The 20,463-nt window shown below is 43.4% G+C and overlaps 2 protein-coding genes across 2 annotated transcripts in view; one reads left to right on the top strand and one right to left on the bottom strand.

The window, feature by feature from the left end:
* FSCN1 (fascin actin-bundling protein 1) overlaps positions 1-5,254 on the bottom strand; it is a 213,691-nt gene extending 208,437 nt beyond the window's left edge. The window contains exon 1 of the mRNA XM_063934103.1: positions 4,101-5,254. Coding sequence (XP_063790173.1) covers positions 4,101-4,902 — 802 coding nt within the window. The 5' untranslated portion in view covers positions 4,903-5,254. The remainder of the gene's footprint in view (positions 1-4,100) is intronic.
* A 9,800-nt stretch (positions 5,255-15,054) lies between these two features.
* Positions 15,055-19,559, top strand: LOC134943565 (putative nuclease HARBI1). Its single transcript, XM_063932336.1, has 4 exons — positions 15,055-15,826; positions 15,902-16,274; positions 16,602-16,623; positions 19,373-19,559. The coding sequence occupies exons 1-3, from the start codon at positions 15,079-15,081 to the stop codon at positions 16,603-16,605; spliced, it is 1,125 nt and encodes a 374-aa protein (XP_063788406.1). The 5' UTR covers positions 15,055-15,078; the 3' UTR covers positions 16,606-16,623; positions 19,373-19,559.
* Positions 19,560-20,463: the final 904 nt, after the last annotated feature.

The following is a 20,463-nucleotide window of genomic DNA, read 5'->3' as shown; positions in this document are numbered from 1 at the left end:
CTAAGGGCGTGTTCATGAAAAACGCTGCCATGTTAGACAGTATGTAAGCGTATACAAACCTGTTAAAAGACATATCTTTTGTACGGTGTCAGGAATCGGCGTTCAGCAGCAGCTCACTTATCAGCGCACTGGTGTGCAGGCCTACGGAGGTCGCGGCTGCGTGAATGCACTGTCCGCGAGCGCGATGTTCATTGTCGCTATGTACCCTGCTGTGTGCCAGCGTTTGTACAGCATGGGCGCCGCCATGACACCTGCGCTCAGCTGACCTGAACATCCAATCCTGCAGTGTGTCTGCACACATGATCCCGGCAGGGACGTGCAGTCAGGGTAGGCAGGGGAGGCAGAGCCTCCCCTGTCATACTGCCTGTCATACTCCAGTTTTGACTGTAAAAATTATTAGATTAATACAAAGAAGATATTTATAACTTATAAGTATCTTCTTTGTAATATTGCAATCATTTTTATAGTTACAGTTTGGCAGATTTGCAGGGTTCCCTGTCATTGCAGTGAGAAACGATCTGTGAGGCAGCAACAGCTCTGCCTCACATCTCATAGTCATACACAGCCTGTCACTGTGCTAAGAGCTGGGCGGGGCCACACCATGACTAATAATGCAGCTTAGAAATAGAGCAATGTGAGGCATGCCTCACAGTTGGTGGGCGTGCCTTTAGCTACGATGGACCAATTACAGCTAACGCTGTAAGAAAAAGCCAGAGGCACACATTGAGCTCCCACCCGTCCCCGCACCACAGAGGAAGCCTTCCTCCCTGCGCTGTCAGCACCGCACACTAGGAGGAGGTGACATCGTGCAGCCTAGGAAGCCTTGCTGTATCCCCGGGGATATGCACGCAGACCTGAGTACCCTGCTAGCCGCCAAGCTCAGTCTCTTTTGAAGGCTTGTCCTGGCGCTGCTGCCCCCATCTTCCCTGGATCCCCCTTGATGACTCTGAAGCCCCTCTCCCCCTGTGGCTCCCAAGAGATAGGGCTGCCGAGATCCGACCTACACCAGCACAGCCAGTGAGGAGACCAGCAGGTATGCAGCTGATATGGGACAATGCGTGGGCTCAGATCTCACTCATTAGATTGATAGGAGTACTTATACTGTGTGTGTACCACTCTCAATTCAGTGTTAGGATAATAATAATAACAATAATTATTATCATTATCATTATTATTATTATTATTATTACGTATGGAGCTTCTTTTTTTCCTCCAATTTTTTTTATACATGTACTTTTTTTGGGGTGCTTTCTATTTCACATATATGCATATTCATCTCAAAAGTGCCTCCCCAGCCGTTGACTTCACTGCACGTGACTGGATCCCGGTAACCAACCACTGCGCAGCAAGGGGTATAAGTTCCAGTCCGTGGCTCAGTTTCATTGCCTTGGACAACGAGTCACATTCTGTGAACAAGTTCTCCTGGTTTCTGTATTCCTGTTTCCAGTTACTTGCCTGCTTCCATTCCTTCGTTGATCTCCAGTCATCTAGCTTGTAACGAACTCCTTCCACAGTCAGCCACAATACAACTTGTAGTAAGACTTTCTCCAGGTGATTCTCTATTCATCTAACCTGTGCAGTTAATTACCAGCATTCAGCATTGTGCAATTGCATTCAGCACCTAATACCAACTTGCTGTGTTATGAACTGTCTCCTGCTTGGGCCTTGCTTGGCTTAGTGAACGTATGCTCATATACAGACCGTTTTCTCAAACATCATCCGGAGTTACGTTTTGCTACATATGTGTCATCTGTTTCATCCGCTTCTGCTGTTATCATTCATTATCAGTGACTTTTTAAAAACTCATTTCATCGGATTCATTTATTGCCAACCATTCTTGTCATCAACTGAATTTACAATCCATATATCATTTCTGCTGTTACCGACTTCCAAGTTAAATCATTGTCTTTCAAACCATCAGCTTAACATTGTGTTCCAGTTGCTGTATATACCCCTGTGTGTTAATAAACATCAAGCGCACATGGGCAGGACTTTTCTTCAGCCTCCTCGTTTCCTCTACTGCACCAACACTGACTCACTAGTGCCCACTCCGGGGACAGACAAAGTTACAGACCTGACATACGGGATGCGGTTATGTGACCGCCGGAATCCCGCCTGGTGGAAAGCCCGACACCGGCATGCCAACTGATAGGGACTATTCCCACTTGTGGGTGTCCAAGACACCCATAGAGTGGGAATAGAACCCTGTGGCGAAAGCTGCGAGCCACCAAGCCCGCCTCATGGCGAGCCCACAAGGGGCTTTGTTGCACTCGCCATCCCCCTGCCAGCCATCTAAACACCGGGATCCCAGCATCAGTATGGTGACGTGCGGTATCCCACACGCTGGTTACCCATACCCAACCCTTTTGTACCTACTATATGGCAGGTGCAAGTAAGTACACACTGATATTTATGACTAATGGTAAGTCAGTTGCATACGCTACCATTGCAGTGGTGTACACATCTTGAGATATATACAGCAAAAATATGCTATTTTTCCCCAGACCCTTTAATTTTATTTTATGCCAGATTTACTTCCACCTTGGCATCTGCTCCCAGATGTTAAAGAAATAACAAACATATGCTATCCCAAACATGGAAGCAGCATTACTTGTTTACAGGCATTGCAGGAAACAGACATTATAATATTGTTTTGTGATGAACAAAGAATAGCACACACAAAAAAAAAAGTTATTAAAAAAAAAAAAATATGAAAAACCAGTACATTTGGCAGGACTCATGCACATGAGCAGATGGTGGTGACTCAGCAGGATATTGGAATAGCCGATTTCCAACAGGAAAGGATTGGTCTTCACAAGGGTGTGTGATATAATGAGCCATATTGGTACATTCTAAAACTGTAGTAGTGGAACACAGTCTTGTGCAAGAGTACTTATAGCAGCACACACCACGATTATGCCGTTTTATGGGGAGGGAGAGAGGGAGGGGGTGCAATAAAGAATAAATAATAGTGTTTTAAAAATGTGTAGAACTAGAAGTACACAACTTTTACTGTTCTTTTTAAAAAGAAAATGTCCCTAAAATGCATTAATGTAGGTAATCTGTAGCTTTCAATTTTCTGTATTGTATCCCTCTCACTGTGCTGCAGAATGAAAGAAAACTACTTATTGCTCAGTAACTATTAAGCAAAATACAGTATTACCAGGGAAGTACCAATAGCTGCAAAAGATGCTTGCACACACAATCACTGTGGTAAAGAGTAATTCTCCCCAAAATCTACTCTATAATTAAAAAAAAAAAAAAAAAAAACACACACACACACACACATTATTTTATCAAATGTGCACATAACAGCAATCCATTAATGCAAAGTTCAGTTAGCAAACAACAATCACTGAATTTAAAGCAGATGAGCAATAAATACCATCTGCCACAAAATGTTACTCTCGTAATTGTGCAGCAAGCTCCTTGATAAAATGGCTACATTTACTATTCTAGATATGTTACTGAATCCACAAAAATGCTTCCATTCTTTAACATCAGCTAGGAGGCAGGGTACCTCTGGTTCGGGCCAGCTCTTTTCATGGCTCACTAATGGGTGGGGACAAGAGCAGACAAAGACTCCATTCTTTATAAAGCATATACTAAGAGGCCTGTATATTGATTAAAGTAGGGCATTCCATTGATTTTGGGAAAGATTCTTTACATCATGTTCACAGTAGAAGAACCGTTTAATTAACTATTCACCGTTTTAAACTAACACTGCAATCAAAATAGGAAGAACATATCAGGGTCTCGTGATTTGCATGCATATGTCTGCAGAGAAACGGCAAGGTAATAAATCTTCTCAAATTACTAGAAAAAGATTCCCAAATAATGGACTGTTAGCAAAAAGCACATTCACGGACTAGGGAATGATAGGGTTAGGGAGGGGAAGGTAATCAGTTGCTGAATTGCCGAATCCAGTTACAAATGAGCAATTTGAAACAACGTCCATTCCCATATGGACAAACATTTAGCAAATAAAATTGCCCAGATTGAAGTGGGAAATATATACCAACAAGAGCCATACACGGTATGAGAATAGTAGTATTTGCAGTGGATCATAGAAATAGGTTAGAGGTTAGTAATTGACCCACCTTGCCGGGTAGACACGTTGCGGCCATTGCCGGCGGTGAGAACGACCTGTGGGCAGCTTCTCTCCAATACAAACAGCTCATCCCTGCCGACCTTACTGTTCTTGCCGGCTCTTAGAGTTCCGCTCGGGCCGGAGGGTGTCAGGTAGCGACCATCGCTCGCTCTGAAGGCCACTTTGCCAGCGGAAATGTCCAGCGTGAACTTGGTATCCGAGCCGGCCTCGGTCCGCAGGCTGCCGTCCATAGCTAAGAGGCGGTGATCTGGGGTCTGGATGCTGTAGCGATTCTCCTGGAAGAGAAGGGTGATGAGAGAGTCCAGGCCCCAGGGCACATCTCGCTCCACGGACAGCTCGTCCCCACTGATCCCTAGGCGAGCATAGCGCTTTCGGGTAACACTGTAGATGGTGACCTGAGGATGCATGGCCAAATGGACGCCCCATTTCTCAGCCGGAGACACAGAGGGCGAGAAGCAGCTGATTCTATCCTCTGAGCCTCCCAGGTAGCGGCCGTACGCCTCGGACTGCAGCACCCAGCGCCCGTCTCCCTGGGCAGTAACCAGAAAACGGCACTCAGAGTCCGGGAGCTCTATCTCCCCGGAGACCCGTCCATCCTTATCTGCAGAGAGATAACGGCCTAGGTGGCTCCGTAGCAACACCGCCTCCTCACCCACAGGATCCAGGGACCACACTTGCTTCTTCTTCAGGCTGGAGGCTGATGCATTGATCTTGAATCCAAACGCCTCGGCGGTCAGATACTTATTGTTGCAGTTGATGAGCCCGAGTTGGAGGGGTCCAGAGCCGCTCATGGTGCCACAGACCGTTGGGAAGTACTGATAATGAGAATAATGCCGAAAACTGCGTGCATTTAATGACTATTACCTCACTAGCAGAGGCGGATACCTCAAATCTGGGGGAAGGAAGGGATGGGGCGGAGAGGACAGAGACCAATGCGGAGGGAGGAGACACTGAGCAGAAATACAATAGAAGGGGAAGGGTTCTGCAGAGATTTAGGTCTACTGAATGCAGGAGATGCAACAACTGCTGACCACATTTAAATGCAAAACCTAAATTTCTAAGTTTGTCTCAAAACCTGAACCTTCCGGACCCGGAACGCCGGAACCGCTCGGCACCCTGTAGCGACCTGTACCATTGTGCTGCATTCCCTGCACGTCCCTGTCTGGGGTAGTGCATGTGACAACTTTCACGTGGTCGCCGGCTAGTATATTACAGCCTCCTATAACACAGCTGCAGCTACTGGACAGAAATGACACTGCCAGCCATGCACAGACTCGCAGATGGCAAACTACTAAATGAAATGAATACATTGGAAGGAAACACATTCGTCATTTACTGAATACGGGAGTTGGGGGGAAGGGAGCAGATTTTTATCAAGTTGATCCTATGATATGAGAAAACAAATATCCCCTTGTTTACAGAAATGTGAGGTTTAGGAAAATAAGATTTTAAACCTACCGGTAAATCTTTTTCTCCTAGTCCGTAGAGGATGCTGGGGACTCCGTAAGGACCATGGGGTATAGACCAGGGTCGGATCTAGACTTCTTTTAGGGGGGGCGGTTTACGGTTTAATCTTGACCCCTCCCCTCTCCAGTCCCGACTCCTCCCCCTCTCGTCTTGACTCCACCCCTCTCATCTTGACCCCTCCCATCTTGACTCCTCCCCTCTCCCGTCCAAATTCATCCATCACACAAATAGGTATAATTGCAGGTAAAGGATTTGTTAGTGGATGTTAGGTATAATGGCCCTCATTCCGAGTTGTTCGCTCGGAGTTTTTCATCGCATCGCAGTGAGAATTATCTTAGTGCGCATGCGCAATGTTCGCACTGCGACTGCGCCAAGTAACTTTACTATGAAGTTAGTACTTTTACTCACGGTGTTTTCATCGCTCCGGCGATCGTAATGTGATTGACAGGAAATGGGTGTTACTGGGCGGAAACACGGCGTTTTAAGGGCGTGTGACTCAAAACGCTACCGTTTCCGGAAAAAACGCAGGCGTGTCTGGAGAAACGGTGGGAGTGCTTGGCCGAACGCTGGGTGTGTTTATGACGTCAGCCGGGACCGAAAAGCACTGAACTGATCGCACAGGCAGAGTAAGTCTGGAGTTACTCAGAAACTGCTAACTCGTTTGTGATCGCAATAATGCGCATACATCGGTCGCACATTTAAGAAGTTTAGATTCACTCCCAGTAGGCGGCGGCTTAGCGTGTGTAACTCTGCTATAATCGCCTTGCGAGCGAACAACTCGGAATGAGGGCCAATAATCACTTCTACAACACATCAAAGCAAAGTTGCCCAATATGACATCTATCCAAATCCCTCCTTATGTTCATCATAATGTATGACACGTCATGTACAATTGTGATACCTACAGTATAAAAAGTTATAATCCCCTAATATTGGGGTATAGCAAAAGAAAATTAAATATAAACAAAATGTCTGGAGTAATTATTTGCAGCTATTTCTCATCTTAATATGAGGTACTGATATAGAGACAGTCAATCATCAAGGTTTATATGTCAACGTCGTTATGAAATACAGTATTATCATAAACCTTGATGATTGACTGAATCTATATAAGCGCATTATATTAAAATGAGAAACAGTAACAATGTGATAATACCTATAATTCCTTTCTTTGGGATACTAGCAACTTTTATGGATACAAATGGTAACAACTGGCATTTTATGTGTTACTGAACCAGGAAGGGAAGACACATTATAATACCCTGTTATATTATTATAATAAGGGGAACTGCTGAATAGTACCAAGGGGATTTTAGGCACAGAGTCTTGGGGGATTAGACCAATGATTTGATAATCCCACACAGTACTCAACACTTGCCAACCCTAAAAGATGAATTCCACATTTGTAATTGTCCAATAATGGAGTTTGAGACTAACCAGGATTAAGGCCCTCATTCCGAGTTGATCGCTCGCAAGGCGATTTTTGCAGAGTTACACACGCTAAGCCGCCGCCTACTGGGAGTGAATCTAAACTTCTTAAATGTGCGACCGAAGTATGCGCATTATTGCGATCACAAACGAGTTAGCAGTTTCTGAGTAACTCCAGACTTACTCTGCCTGTGCGATCAGTTCAGTGCTTTTCGGTCCCGGCTGACGTCATAAACACACCCAGCGTTCGGTCAAGCACTCCCACCGTTTCTCCAGACACGCCTGCGTTTTTTCCGGAAACGGTAGCGTTTTGAGTCACACGCCCTTAAAACGCTGTGCATCCGCCCAGTAACACCCATTTCCTGTCAATCACAATGCGAACGTCGGAGCGATGAAAAAGCCGTGAGTAAACTTACTTTCTTCATAGCAAAATAACTTGGCGCAGTCGCAGTGCGAACATTGCGCATGCGCACTAAGAGAATTCTCACTGCGATGCGATGAAAAACTCAGAGCGAACAACTCGGAATGAGGGCCTAAGTGAGAGTACGTAATACTCGCAGGAGTTCACCTGTAGATTAAAATCCCTTTTGCATCTATGTGCCACATAGGTTTGGGAAATCCCCCCACCACCCTTTTTTTTCCAGAAAAATGTTGCAAGTATACCATAGTTATCTGATTGATACAATTAATTTAAGGAATTATAGGTATTATCACATTGTTGTATAGAATTTAGCCAGTGCTACTGCATATGTAGGTTGTACATAAATATACCACTTCAGATACAGCAGATGTCATACTTCTTATTAGGCTCATTCAGCTATCTCCTATGAAAGGGATAAGCAAATATAGTGAAGTACTGTTTAATAATTGTAAATTTCAGCCAAGCCTGAGCCTGCACCAGTGGGAGAACCCAGGACTTGCACTGTTTCAAGTGCATTCTGAACTGCTTAAATAACAGTTCATGTCTAGCTGGAATTGTCAAAATTTGGCCACTTGGAAATACATGTGATCTGTGTGGAGTTTATATGTTTTCGTTTTTATCATATTAAATCTTACAATTATTAAACAGTGTTTCACTATAATTGCTTATCTCTTACATTTTGGGTATATCTGAATGAGCCTAATAAGAAGTATACTGTGAGATATGACATCTGCTGTATCTGAAGTGGTATATTTATGAATGACCTACATACTGTATGCAGTAGCGCTGGATAACTTCTATTCAACCTTTTTTGGCACATATTTGGTGAAGATGTGAGGATACCTTTAAGTAAAATATTGAGCTCACCGAGCTGCTTTTTTTCTGCTTGTGCGCAGTGCTAGGATTGTCTATTTTATATATCTATTATCAGATTGTTAATGTTTCTCATGTTAATATGAGGTGCTGATATAGAATAAGTCAATCATAATTAATCCAGACATTCTGCTTTAATTTAATATTTTTTTGTTATACCCCAATATTAGGGAATTACAACTTTGTATACTGTAGGTATCACAACTGTGCAGGACGTGTCATAAATTATGATGAACATATAGATGGTATAATAGAGGGCCATCAAAATATGGCATTTGTGGCAACAGTAGTGACAAGACATTGGGCATAATTCAAACTTGATCGTAGCCGTGCAGCTACGATCAGTTACTCAGACATGCGGGGGGGGGGGGGGGACCCAGCACAAGGCTAGTCCGCCCCGCATGTCTGACTCCCCACCGTACAAGTTCAAAACCATCGCACAGCGGCAATGCTTTTGTACTTGATGAGTAGCTCCCTACCAGCGCAGCTCCTGCTCACATGCAGGGAGCTACTAGTCACTGACCGGGTCACAGCGGCTGAGTGTGACGTCACGCAGCAGCCTGCCCCCCGCACGGTCCGGGCACACCTGCGTTGCCCGTACCGCACCCCTAAAAAGGCAGCAAAACGCCACCGGCCCGCACCCTCCTGCCCAGCGTCCGCCTCTGCCTGGCAGGGCTGAGATGGCCGTCGGCTGTCTGGCATGCACCAGCGTATATGTGCAGTTCAAACCTGAACGGCTGCTGTGAGAAAATGCATAGCAGTGATCAGGTCTGAATTCGGCCCCTTGTCTGTAATGACATCAGTTATAAGAGAGTGAGGCTCCCGAGGACGCACCATATCAAGCAATTGAAATATTTCTAGGGATTTGGATAGATGTTATATTGGGGGACTTTGATTTGATGTGTTGTAGAAGTGATTATTATACCAAACACCCACTAACAAATCCTTTACCTGCTTATCTTGCAATATATCCCTACCAGCTATTAGGGTGCCATTTATAACCAAGGGATCTCTCCCACTGATATATAAACTGATGCACATTATAGGACCAATGCTATACAGGAACTTGAAGACGTTAATACTCATTTGTGAGGCTATAGTGAGGGCACCTTGTAGGGGAATTACACGGTGAGGACAATTCCGAGTTGATACCTTGTAGAAGGAGTATGGTGTTATGAGAAAGTAACCAAATAGAGGACAGATTAGCATACACCATATTTCTTGTATAGCATTTTTATGCACATTTTCTGTACTTTTACACGCATCTCTCTATTATTTTAGTATTTCACTGACAGGACATGATATGTAATGTTTAATATTATGAAATACAAGGAATATTTTAAAACCTATAAGTGCATCTACTACAGACATCCTCTGTTCTACTGTATCGCACATATGTGAGACTCAACCTGTAATACCCTGCCTAGGGAATATGGCAAGAAGATCTCTTACTGGCTGGTTCCTCTGCAACAGGCTGGTAAGATGGTCCCTTTTCCACAGGCTGGTCAATGGCACAGATTGGCAGGAAAGTCCCTCTGGCTGGTCTCTGGGTGCAGGAATGCAGCATGCTCTCAGTGTGGAAAAAAGTAAACACACTATAGTATACTGTTTGTATTAGCCCACTAGCCTGTCTTATAAGTGAAGCCACGCCCCCAACACACAGCCACACTTCCTGGATCTGTTATCAGCAAGGAGACGCTGGGGAGATGAAAGCAGTCTCAATCAACAAACTATGTTGATTGATTAACTGCCGTGCAGGCCAAAAGGGTGAGTGAGGAGGAAGGGGCACCCGCTGTGAGCTGCTGCGACTCACACCACTGACTATAGCTGACTGACTATAGCTGACGGCCAGCTGAGATAGGAAGGGGTTAAGGAGCAGGACTTCACAGACAGATTGTCTGTAGGCAGAAGTGTGCTAGGGGGGGGCGACCGCCCCCACCGCCCCCCTCTGTATCCGTGCCTGGTATAGACGGGCTCTGCAGGAGATATGGGCACTCTAAAGAACTTTTAGTATGGGTGTGCACTGGCTCCTCCCTCTATGCCCCTCCTCCAGACCTCAGTTAGAGAAACTGTGCCCAGAGGAGATGGACAATATGAGGAAAGGATTTTGTAAATCTAAGGGCAAGATTCATACCAGCCCACACCAATCATACCATATAACTTAGAATATACGCAACCAGTTAACAGTATGAACAAAAAAAAAAACAGTATCAGTCAAAGACCGATTCCAACTGTAACATAACCCTTATGTAAGCAACAACTATATACAAGTCTTGCAGATTTAGGGGGTCATTCCGAGTTGTTCGCAGCGGTTCATCGCATCGCAAACGGCCAGAAAACGAGTAAATGCGCAAAAGCGGAAATACGCATGCGCAAGGATAGCGATACGACACTTGTGCAGAAATACTAGAAAGAAAACTGCTCGTAATACAGAAACGAAAACGGGGAGTGACGAAGGCGTGACAGAGGCGCGGCTTCGCAATCTGACGACATGGGCGTGAAAGTGGGCGCCTAGTGTCGGAGTATGCAACCAGCAGTAGGCGTGTTTTTAGCAGAAATGCATTTTCGCTGTTAAACTTAACATAGCAATTCTTCGCAATCTTGACGCAGCATACGAGTAGGTCTGCAGTTACTCTGCATTTGCGAAGTAGTGTTACAAGTGTGTATGCAATAATTAGCAGTTAATTAGAGAGCCCATTTTAATCTGTTGTCCAATTACTTCCTAAACACTGCTCTGCTGAAGTACTGCAAACAGCAATTGTGTGGACACATTACATGTTTATTGTAAGCACCTATAAATCTGTCACGCTGCCAAATAAGGTTTTTTTTTTGGGCCAAGTTTTTAGCTAAACATTGATGTTAAGTGCATGTTTTAATCTCTTAAATACTTCCAAATGCAAACAAGTTGAATTAACCAAACTTAAAAACTACATCAGCAACATCTAAACTACATAAAATGTTCCCTTTGAATATCACAAATATCATGACCAACATAATGCAGCATACACTTTTTTTTTTGCTTAAATACAACGTTTAACTTTTGTTAGAATATCTGACAATGTTTAATATTATGTCATGTTGCCCATAGTAACCAAAAAACCTAGTTGTTAATACTATTTTAATATGGCCATTAAAGTGTTGTGCAAGGCATACCTGTTGCATTTTAAAAGATGCAATGCTTGTATGATTATTTGGGTTGTTCCCTTGTTCCCCAAGTGTCTATATGCCTTGCTAAACTTTACTGGGATAAGATTAACATAATGCATTAACTTTAATAAAGTACACAAACAAATTTTTTTTTTTTATTACTGCAAAAATATATTCAGTGGTCCAAACAACATGGCTACAGGTGAGTATCACAGGCAAAGATGGACCAAGCAGATGCCACTGACACAAATCACATAGCAGAACTCAGTACTAGGGAAACTCCATCTTCTGACAAAATAATAATTTTAATGTAAATAAATAATATGGTGTAAACACCCAGCCAGACATATATTTTTGGGGAACTGAGTTAGATTCAGGAGCCAGCACACAAACACAACAATACACAGCACGCTAGGAAGAGGAAGATGGCTCTGGTGTACAGGAAAAAAAGCTCACAGGCTACAATATATCAAAACAGAAATAATAAATTTCACTAAGAGGGAGTTAGCCATTCTGGCCACACAAGGCAACACAAAAAATACATAGAGACAACATGAAAAACATGGGTGCTGCCCATCTGGAGAGACATCACTTTCTCTTTTTTTCCCCCGCCTGATGATGTTCTTCTTGGCTTGGTCTGCGGAGCGACCTTCATGGGCCCTGCCCAGTGCAATGTTCTTCCTGGGCAGGGGGAGGGGAGGGAGCCGATGTGGCTGGCTCTCTGCCACTGTGGGCAAGGGAGACAGCGATGGCCTGGAGCCCTTGCAAGATGGAATTTGCAAGGTCTTTGAAGGAGGAGGCAAGTTGATCTTGTCCCTGCCTGATCTCTGCCAGACCTTGGCAGAGTTGAGCTACACCTTGCTTCACACTGGTTCTGTGCTCAGTGAGCCGGACAGCTATCTGGCTTACCTCCCGGAGCATCCTGTCCTGAAAAGCATTTAGGCTCTCACCATACCTAGCTATTTCAGTCAGGATTTCCGGGATAGCAGAGGGTTGGGTGGGGGGGCCAGTTGGAATCTGGATAGGTGGGATTTGTGGTCCCACACTGGCAGACACACTAGGTCCCTCCACCTCAGCCTCAGCCACATAACCCTCCTGTGACTCTACCTGCTCACCCCCCTGTGCTGTGTTATGTGCAAAGCAAATAGAAGAATGTGTGGAAAAAGAGTAGATAAAAACAATATGAGACTTTTGTAACAAAAACAATTAAACAATACAAATATGTGTGTAAACTTACCTGGCAAGTCATGTGCCGTCAGTATTTCAGGCAGGTCCGTGTCCATATAAGACACCCCTACCCCCTCCTCATAACTGACACAGTCCATCGCCATCTCCTCCAGATCTGTGTACTCCACAGTGGCAGCTGGTCCTCCCCCTGTAGCCCTCAAGGCATTCCACTCCGCAGACCTCTTGCCCTTCAGGCGGGATTTGAAGTCGGCCCAACTACATATGTTTGGAAAAATAGGGACAAGGTATAGAAAATAAATAAATACCTGCTTTAATATATAGGACACATGTTATGCATTTGGTTGCTATAGGCAACATCTCATCTAACTAGCTTTTTAAGAATACTTGGCACAGATAATGGACTGCCAATATACACTTACCGTCTTCTAACTTCCTGTGATGTTCGGACTATAGAGCCAACTTCATTCACAGAATGAGTGATGTCCCTCCAGATTCTATCTTTGGTTGCAGCACCCATGTTTTTTGGTCCTCTATGTATTTTTGACATGGCCTGTGTGACCAAAACACGCAACTCCCTCTTAGTGAATGCGGGCTGCCTTTTTTTTTCTCCTTGAAGTAGCCTGTGAGCTTTGTTCCTTTTCCTCCTCACCATCTTCCTCTTCACTAGCTGCTTGAGTATTTTGTGTTTGTGCGGCTAATGCTGAATCTCCCTCAGTTACCCCAGTATGTCTGTCTGGCAGGGTATCCTCTCTTAACTGCTGGGTATCAGAAGTTGGAATGTCTCTAGTACTGAGTCCTGCTACTTCTGATTCCGCCTCCGTGGAATCCAGCATCTGCCGACGTAATGCTAGGCGTCTTTGTGTCAATGCGGACATCTGCTGCTGCACGCGGTCCATCTCTGCTGCCAACTCCTCACGAGTAGCCATGCTGCTAGTGGCATGTCTGTACGCACAGGTGTGTAGCTATTTATAGCTGTGTGCATAGCGTAAATTAACACAGGTGTAAATTATGCTAATTATGTGACTGATTGTACTGCTTATTTAACAGCCTGGATTGCAGCCTGTGTGAGTGGGTGTATGATGTATGAAGCTGCTTTGTGGTCTCTCATAGAAGGTGGTCGTGTTTGTGATCAATTTGCAGAGTGAGTTTTTTTTGCATTGTCTTGCAGACAGATGGCCGTTTGTTCGCTTTAACATTTTTATAATGTGTTGTGTAGTGCGTATTTTTGGCTAAGTTTCTTTTGTTAGTATTACATTAGTCAATTTCAAAACCAAGTATGTATGGTTGTGCAATGGAAGTTTTTACTTTTTAAAACTGGGTTTATGTATTTAGGAGGATATCTGTTTGATATATAAATGGTTTATTATGGCATATGGTATTTTTGTGTTACCTGTACTTTACAGTGTGTATGTTATATTGTTTACACTGATTTTTATTTATTAGACTCCTTCTCTGTCTCTTGTAGGTGTCTCTTTAATTTTTGTTTTGGATTGCCAAGTGTGCATTTTTTATTTAATTTTCTGTAGCCAGTTGGCTAAGTCCACATATTGAGCAGGTAAGTAGCCTATCTCAGTGTGTCCTGCTGTTTGTTGTAAGTGTCTATATGATCTCTTAGACTCCTTCTCTGTCTCTTGTAGGTGTCTCTTTAATTTTTGATTTGGATTGCCAAGTGTGCATTTTTTATTTAATTTTCTGTAGCCAATTGGCTAAGTCTACATATTGAGCAGGTAAGTAGCCTATCTCAGTGTGTCCTGCTGTTTGTTGTAAGTGTCTATATGATCTCTTAGACTCCTTCTCTGTCTCTTGTAGGTGTCTCTTTAATTTTTGATTTGGATTGCCAAGTGTGCATTTTTGATTTAATTTTCTGTAGCCAATTGGCTAAGTCCACATATTGAGCAGGTAAGTAGCCTATCTCAGTGTGTCCTGCTGTTTGTTGTAAGTGTCTATATGATCTCTTAGACTCCTTCTCTGTCTCTTGTAGGTGTCTCTTTAATTTTTGATTTGGATTGCCAAGTGTGCTGTGTTTTTTTTTTTTTGAAGCATTTATTTTTGACAAGGTATGTCTGATTTTTTATGTATTTGAAAATGAAGGCCACCCGTTTTAATGTAGCATATGTGTTGTTGTTTTTTTTTTTTTAATTATATTTGTTTTCAGAAAAAGAATAAGAATGAATTTTTAAAATATAGATTGTTGCATTCATTAAATGGGTAGTGTTGTTTTGTATTTTTGTGTATTACTTTGTGATGTGAACCTATGTTGTGGAGAATTAGCTAATTTGTGTTTTTTTCTTTGTTTCGATCCTATTGTTTTAATTTAGAAATGGAGTACGCACAAGCAGTAAGTTAACACCCATACACTTTTTTTTTGTTACTATGGTTGACCATGTTTTTGTTTTTATTAATATTATGGTGTCATGATTCTTACCTTCTTTTTAAGTTGGTGATGTCTATCCATGTTGGGGCGGAAGCAATCCCACCCCAACCCACAGAACCACTCCCACCCCAACCGCCGCAAGCCCTCCAACAACAACCGGCTCCTCATCATCCAAGGCAACGGAGGCGTGCAAGGCCACCAATATTCCGTACCCGTGTCCTTCTTTTTGGGATGCCTGATGATGTGGTTTTGCGCAGATACAGGCTGCCACCTCATCTAATCCTAGACACTCTCTCCATAATAGAGAGTGATCTAGAACAATCCATTAGGTATCCTACAGCAATACCAGCATTGACACAATTCCTTGCTGTGTTACATTTTGTTGCCACTGGTTCATACCAGCATGTGGTGGGAGATCTGGTTGGCATGTCGCAGGGCCAGTTTAGTAAGGTCCTGCGGCATGTCAGCCAGGCTTTCATTAAGCGAGTTAAGCAATTTATTGCTATGCCTTTGGATGTTGGTGCCCTAGATGTGGTGAAGCGGCAATTTGAGGAAGGTGGTAGTCGCTTCCCACATGTTATTGGGGTTGTGGATGGCACACATGTAGCTATTGTACCACCAAGACATAATGAAGAAATTTATAGAAACAGGAAACTGTTTCATTCTCTGAATATAATGGTTGTTTGTGGGCCATCCCTCCAGATCCTGTCCCTGAATGCTAAGTTCCTGGGGAACTCCCATGATGCCCATGTCATTAGACAATCAGGGATATGGCAGAGATTAAGATCGATGGAAGGACAAGACATGTGGTTATTGGGTGAGTATTTTTGTTTTTTTTCGTACAATAATTAAAAAATAATAATATTCTAATTATTTTCTTCTCATCAAACAGGAGACCGTGGATATCCTTGCACCCCCTGGTTCATGACTCCTTACAGTAAGCCCAGGCCAGGACCACAGACGGCATTTAACTCCGCGCTTACTGCCACTAGACAGCTGGTGGAGCGCACGATTGGTGTCCTTAAAGGCCGCTTTCGTGTGCTCCACCGCACTGGTGGCGACATCATGTATTCGCCGGAGATGGTAAGTAAAATTGTGGTCCTGTGCGCTATCCTACATAACATCGCTGTAAGGAGTCGCGTGGAGCTTCCTCAAACAGAGGAATTGCCTGATGAGGAGCCAAGGGTTGGTTGGCGAGTCGGTGGGGGGAGTGTTTCCTGGAGGGGAAACCAAGTAAGGACACGCATTGTTCGTGATTATTTCAGGTAAAGTTTTTTTTAACAATAATTATTAAATTTCTAACAAAGTCACTGTATGTTTATGTTCAGTTTGCTCTGATGTCATTTAGGAAGCTATTGAAAGCTCATAGTGTAATTGTTTTGCTGTGTGTGAATATATTATTAGTTGTTTCTGTAAATATTCTAACATGTTAACCTTAAAAAAAGTATTAAAAAACATTGTATTTTAAATTTAAAATATATTTACGTTGCAAAATTGGTGTAATTACTGTTTTTTTATTTTATATTTTCCTGTTTTCAATTCAAAATACACAACATATGATACCAAATGTTGTACACTTTGTGACTGTGCAGCTGATTGTTCCTGCCAAATGTGGTGAGTACACAGATTGTATCAAATATTGTTGTTTAAAATGTGAGTGTGTGTGTGTGTGTGTGTGTGTGTGTGTGTGTGTGTGTGTGTGTAATTGTGAGGGTAGGTTTTTTTTTTTTCATGTTCTTCCGCGACTGCGAATTTCCGCTATAGCGAACTAACCCCTCTGCCCTTCACAGCACTGCCGAAAACAATAAAGTTTATTCAATGCACACATCAATAAGTTTATTTAGATGGCAGCATAGATCTTACACCAATCACATGCCAACACACACTATAAATATAAGCCCATATATGGAAAACGCCATTGCCAGGATGCGCGCTGCAGCTTTCACAAGACGGGAGATGCGGATCCTGGTAGCGGTGATGGACCGCCGCGTAGGCCGCCCTGTGCGCTTTGTCCCAAATAGGGTAAAGCGCAAGGCCTACGCGGAGGTCCGCCGCTTATTACGGACCCGCGTCCGCAGTCGTAGGACTGTGATCCAGCTGGAGCGAAGGTTTAGCGACCTCCGCCGGCATACGCCGGAACTCTTGGCGGAGCTCCGCCAACAAATCCGCACCTTACGCAGACGCAGTAAGTAAAATATTACAGTAAATGACAGATTAAAGCATAAAGTTTGCATACTTTCACTCGTCAGAGTGTGAAAATTAGCACAATATCAATAAACTGGTAGAATAAACATGAGTGTGTGTGGGTAGTGTAAGCAGTACTGACTGTGTAGCAAGGTGCTTCAGAAAAAGTGCATGTTGTACAGAGTTCCAACAGGCTGTCAACTGAACTCAATAACTTGCTCAGTGGGATAATTTTTATAAGGTGTGTTTTTTAAGAACTGGTGATGTTGCCTATAGCAACCAAACAGACTCAATCTATTCAATTCTAGAATCAGCTTAATAAATGTTAGATATAATCTGTTTGGTTGCTATGGGCAACATCACCAGTTTACAAAATAATAAAAGCTATTAATTTTCCCCAGTGTCTTTAACATGGGACATAACAGAGAAAATGAAAAATGCTGTTGTATTTAATTTTCATGCTATAACAAAAAAAAAAAAAAAAAAGTAATTCTAGGGCGAGCACAACGGCAACCTGCTGCTGCTGGGAGTCCAAACCTGTCCCCTTCTGAGCCCCCCTCCCCTTCTCACACCCATTCCCCCTCTCCTTCCCAAGCCCCTTCTCAGCCCCCCTCCCCTTCTGTCGCACAATCCCCTCTCCTTCCCAGTCCCCTACTCAGACCCCCTCCCCTTCTGTCGCACAATCCCCCTCTCCTTCCCAGTCCCCTTCTCAGCCTTCCTCCCCTTCTCACACCCATTCCCCCTCTCCTTCCCAGTCCCCTTCTCAGCCCCCCTCCCCTTCTCACACCCATTCCCCCTCTCCTTCCCAGTCCCCTTCTCAGCCCCCCTCCCCTTCTCACACCCATTCCCCCTCTCCTTCCCTGTCCCCTTCTCAGCCCCCCTCCCCTTCTGTCGCACAATCCCCCTCTCCTTCCCAGTCCCCTTCTCAGCCCCACTCCCCTTCTGTTTACCAATACCCCTCTCTGTCCCCCTCCACCTCTGTTGGCCAAACCACCTCTCCGCCCACCTCACCCTCTCTTTCCCATTCCCCCTCTCTGTCCCCCTCCCCCTCTGTGACCCAACCCACCTCTCCACCACCCTCCCCCTCTCAGTCTGACCCACCCTCTGGACCAAGCTCCCCCTTCCAGCCGCCTTCCCCACCCAGTGAATGGGCAGAAGAAGCCCCTGCAGAGATTCCGGGGAGTCCGCATGTGGCAGATGAGAGTAAATTTGTAAACATTTAAAATGAATTGGTTACCTACTTACACTTACAATTACAAAACATGCAGTGTTGTACTGTGGGCAATCTTGGCCCAAGGAAAAATGTTTGTGTTCTCCTTCATGGTCTAGATGTTGCTTTTACATTTATGTGAGTATCATTAGATGTACAGTGTCTATGTGTGCAATGTTTTGTCTGTCCACTCTAGGTCGACACTCATTAGGTCGACAGGGTTGCCAGGATAACAGGGTTTATATGTGCTAGGTTGTCAATTAAACTGTTAGACCTGAGTGGAGTTTAGTATGTTGTTGGTCTTTTACACTTGTGCCTGGGTATTCCTAATATTTGTACTTTCAACTCGCATGCTTCACTTTGCTAGCCAGCCTAACGACACAATGATTTGTGTTGTGAAAGTTACACTCACAAAATGCTTATTTGCTTTTTCAAAACCTGTTTGACCTTATTTAGTAAGGCAGGCTTTCAGGGAGTGTGGGCATGCTAGGATATGTTGTCCTTCTGAAGATGTTGATATGCAGTGTGATGATGCAGGCCAAACAGCACAAAAGACAAGTCTGCTTCACTCCAGATGTGAATGAAGGCCAGTATGGGGTTACATGTACTAATTTTGGGGTGTGATTCAAGATTGGATGTTGCCCATAGCAACCAAACACTAACAACTTTTCAGTTATTTACCACCTTCTAGAAGAGAAGTTGAATGTGATTGGTTGCTATGGGCAACATCCCATCTTAAATATAACTCCCATCTTAGTAAATGTACATCATGGTGTGGTAGACTTTTACACATTGTAATTTAGCAATGACAAACATTGCTGAGTATGCTTGTGTGTTGGTATGCTACTGTTTTTTGTCATTTTTACATCCATGATGTATATCCTTTTATATGAAAGTGTGCTTTGTGGAATTGTGATGTAAGAGGAATGTGAGTTATGTTTTAAATTGCATTTTTACTCTGCATTTCAGATGGTGCCGTTGGAGATCCCACAAGCCTGGCAGGCATCGTTGGCCGGATCCAGGCTCATTTGGAGGCCATGTTGGCCGAAGTACATAATTTACAAAATTTAATTAAAAAAAAAAGTTTACAGTTTATAAAAAACATAAAAATTACAAAAATTTTTTGACAAAATAAAAAATATTTTTGCTCCGTTAAGCGCTTGTGATGTTTTTAATGCTTAAAAATTAAAGCATATTGCAAAGCATAAATTGGTTACCTAACAAAAAAAAACACAAACAAATTACGAGTATTAGTCTTATTTATTACATACAAATTAGGTTAGTTAGTTGCTTATTTTTTCAAAAAACATGTAAACACATACATTCACACACTAAACAGCCACACAAAATTATGCTATTTACATTTATGTCAGGCACAGTTTACACATCTCTTGCACTTCTTTAAAAACAAACATGGTAATGTCCAATTATGCCTACAAAGTGTTATTGAGGTATTCTTTGCAGACTTAATTGGTCATGCACATAATCAATCATTACACTAATTGGATTTTAAATTTGACGGACGCTTGTTGAGTTTGAATTGCAAGGTGTCATCTAAATTAAGAAAAAAAAAACATTGCTGTGCGTTTGATCGCAAAAACCTTAGCACATTTAAGAGGAATGTGTAAATCTACGATGAAATCGGTTTTTAACGATGAGGTTTGTGCGTATGCGATGGATTCGCATTAATGCGTTGTAATTTGGCATATACCTACTTTGTGTAGTACTGCGTACGAAATTGCAAATTTACGTTGGGGGCGGATGTTCGCAAATTTACAACATATTCGCAACTTTGCAAATATGTTGTGCAAATGAAAAAATTAGCGAACAACTCGGAATGAGGGCCTTAGTCCGCAGTGGGACGGGCGCCCAGCATCCTCTACGGACTAGGAGAAAAAGATTTACCGGTAGGTTTAAAATCTTATTTTCTCTTACGTCCTAGAGGATGCTGGGGACTCCGTAAGGACCATGGGGTTTATACCAAAGCTCCAAACTGGGCGGGAGAGTGCGGATGACTCTGCAGCACCGATTGAGCAAACCTCGAGGTCCTCATCAGACAG

The sequence above is a fragment of the Pseudophryne corroboree genome, chromosome 7, assembly GCF_028390025.1.
Source record: "Pseudophryne corroboree isolate aPseCor3 chromosome 7, aPseCor3.hap2, whole genome shotgun sequence".
NCBI classification, from domain to species: domain Eukaryota; kingdom Metazoa; phylum Chordata; class Amphibia; order Anura; family Myobatrachidae; genus Pseudophryne; species Pseudophryne corroboree.
Note: the sequence above shows the minus strand (reverse complement) of the source record. Positions and strands in the feature narration are given on the sequence as shown.

Coding starts and splice junctions, on each gene's coding strand:
- LOC134943565 (XM_063932336.1), top strand. CDS start 15,079: ATGTCTATCCATGTTGGGGCGGAAGCAATCCCACCCCAACCCACAGAA. Junction 15,827..15,901: donor ACAAGACATGTGGTTATTGG/GTGAGTATTTTT, acceptor CTCATCAAACAG/GAGACCGTGGATATCCTTGC.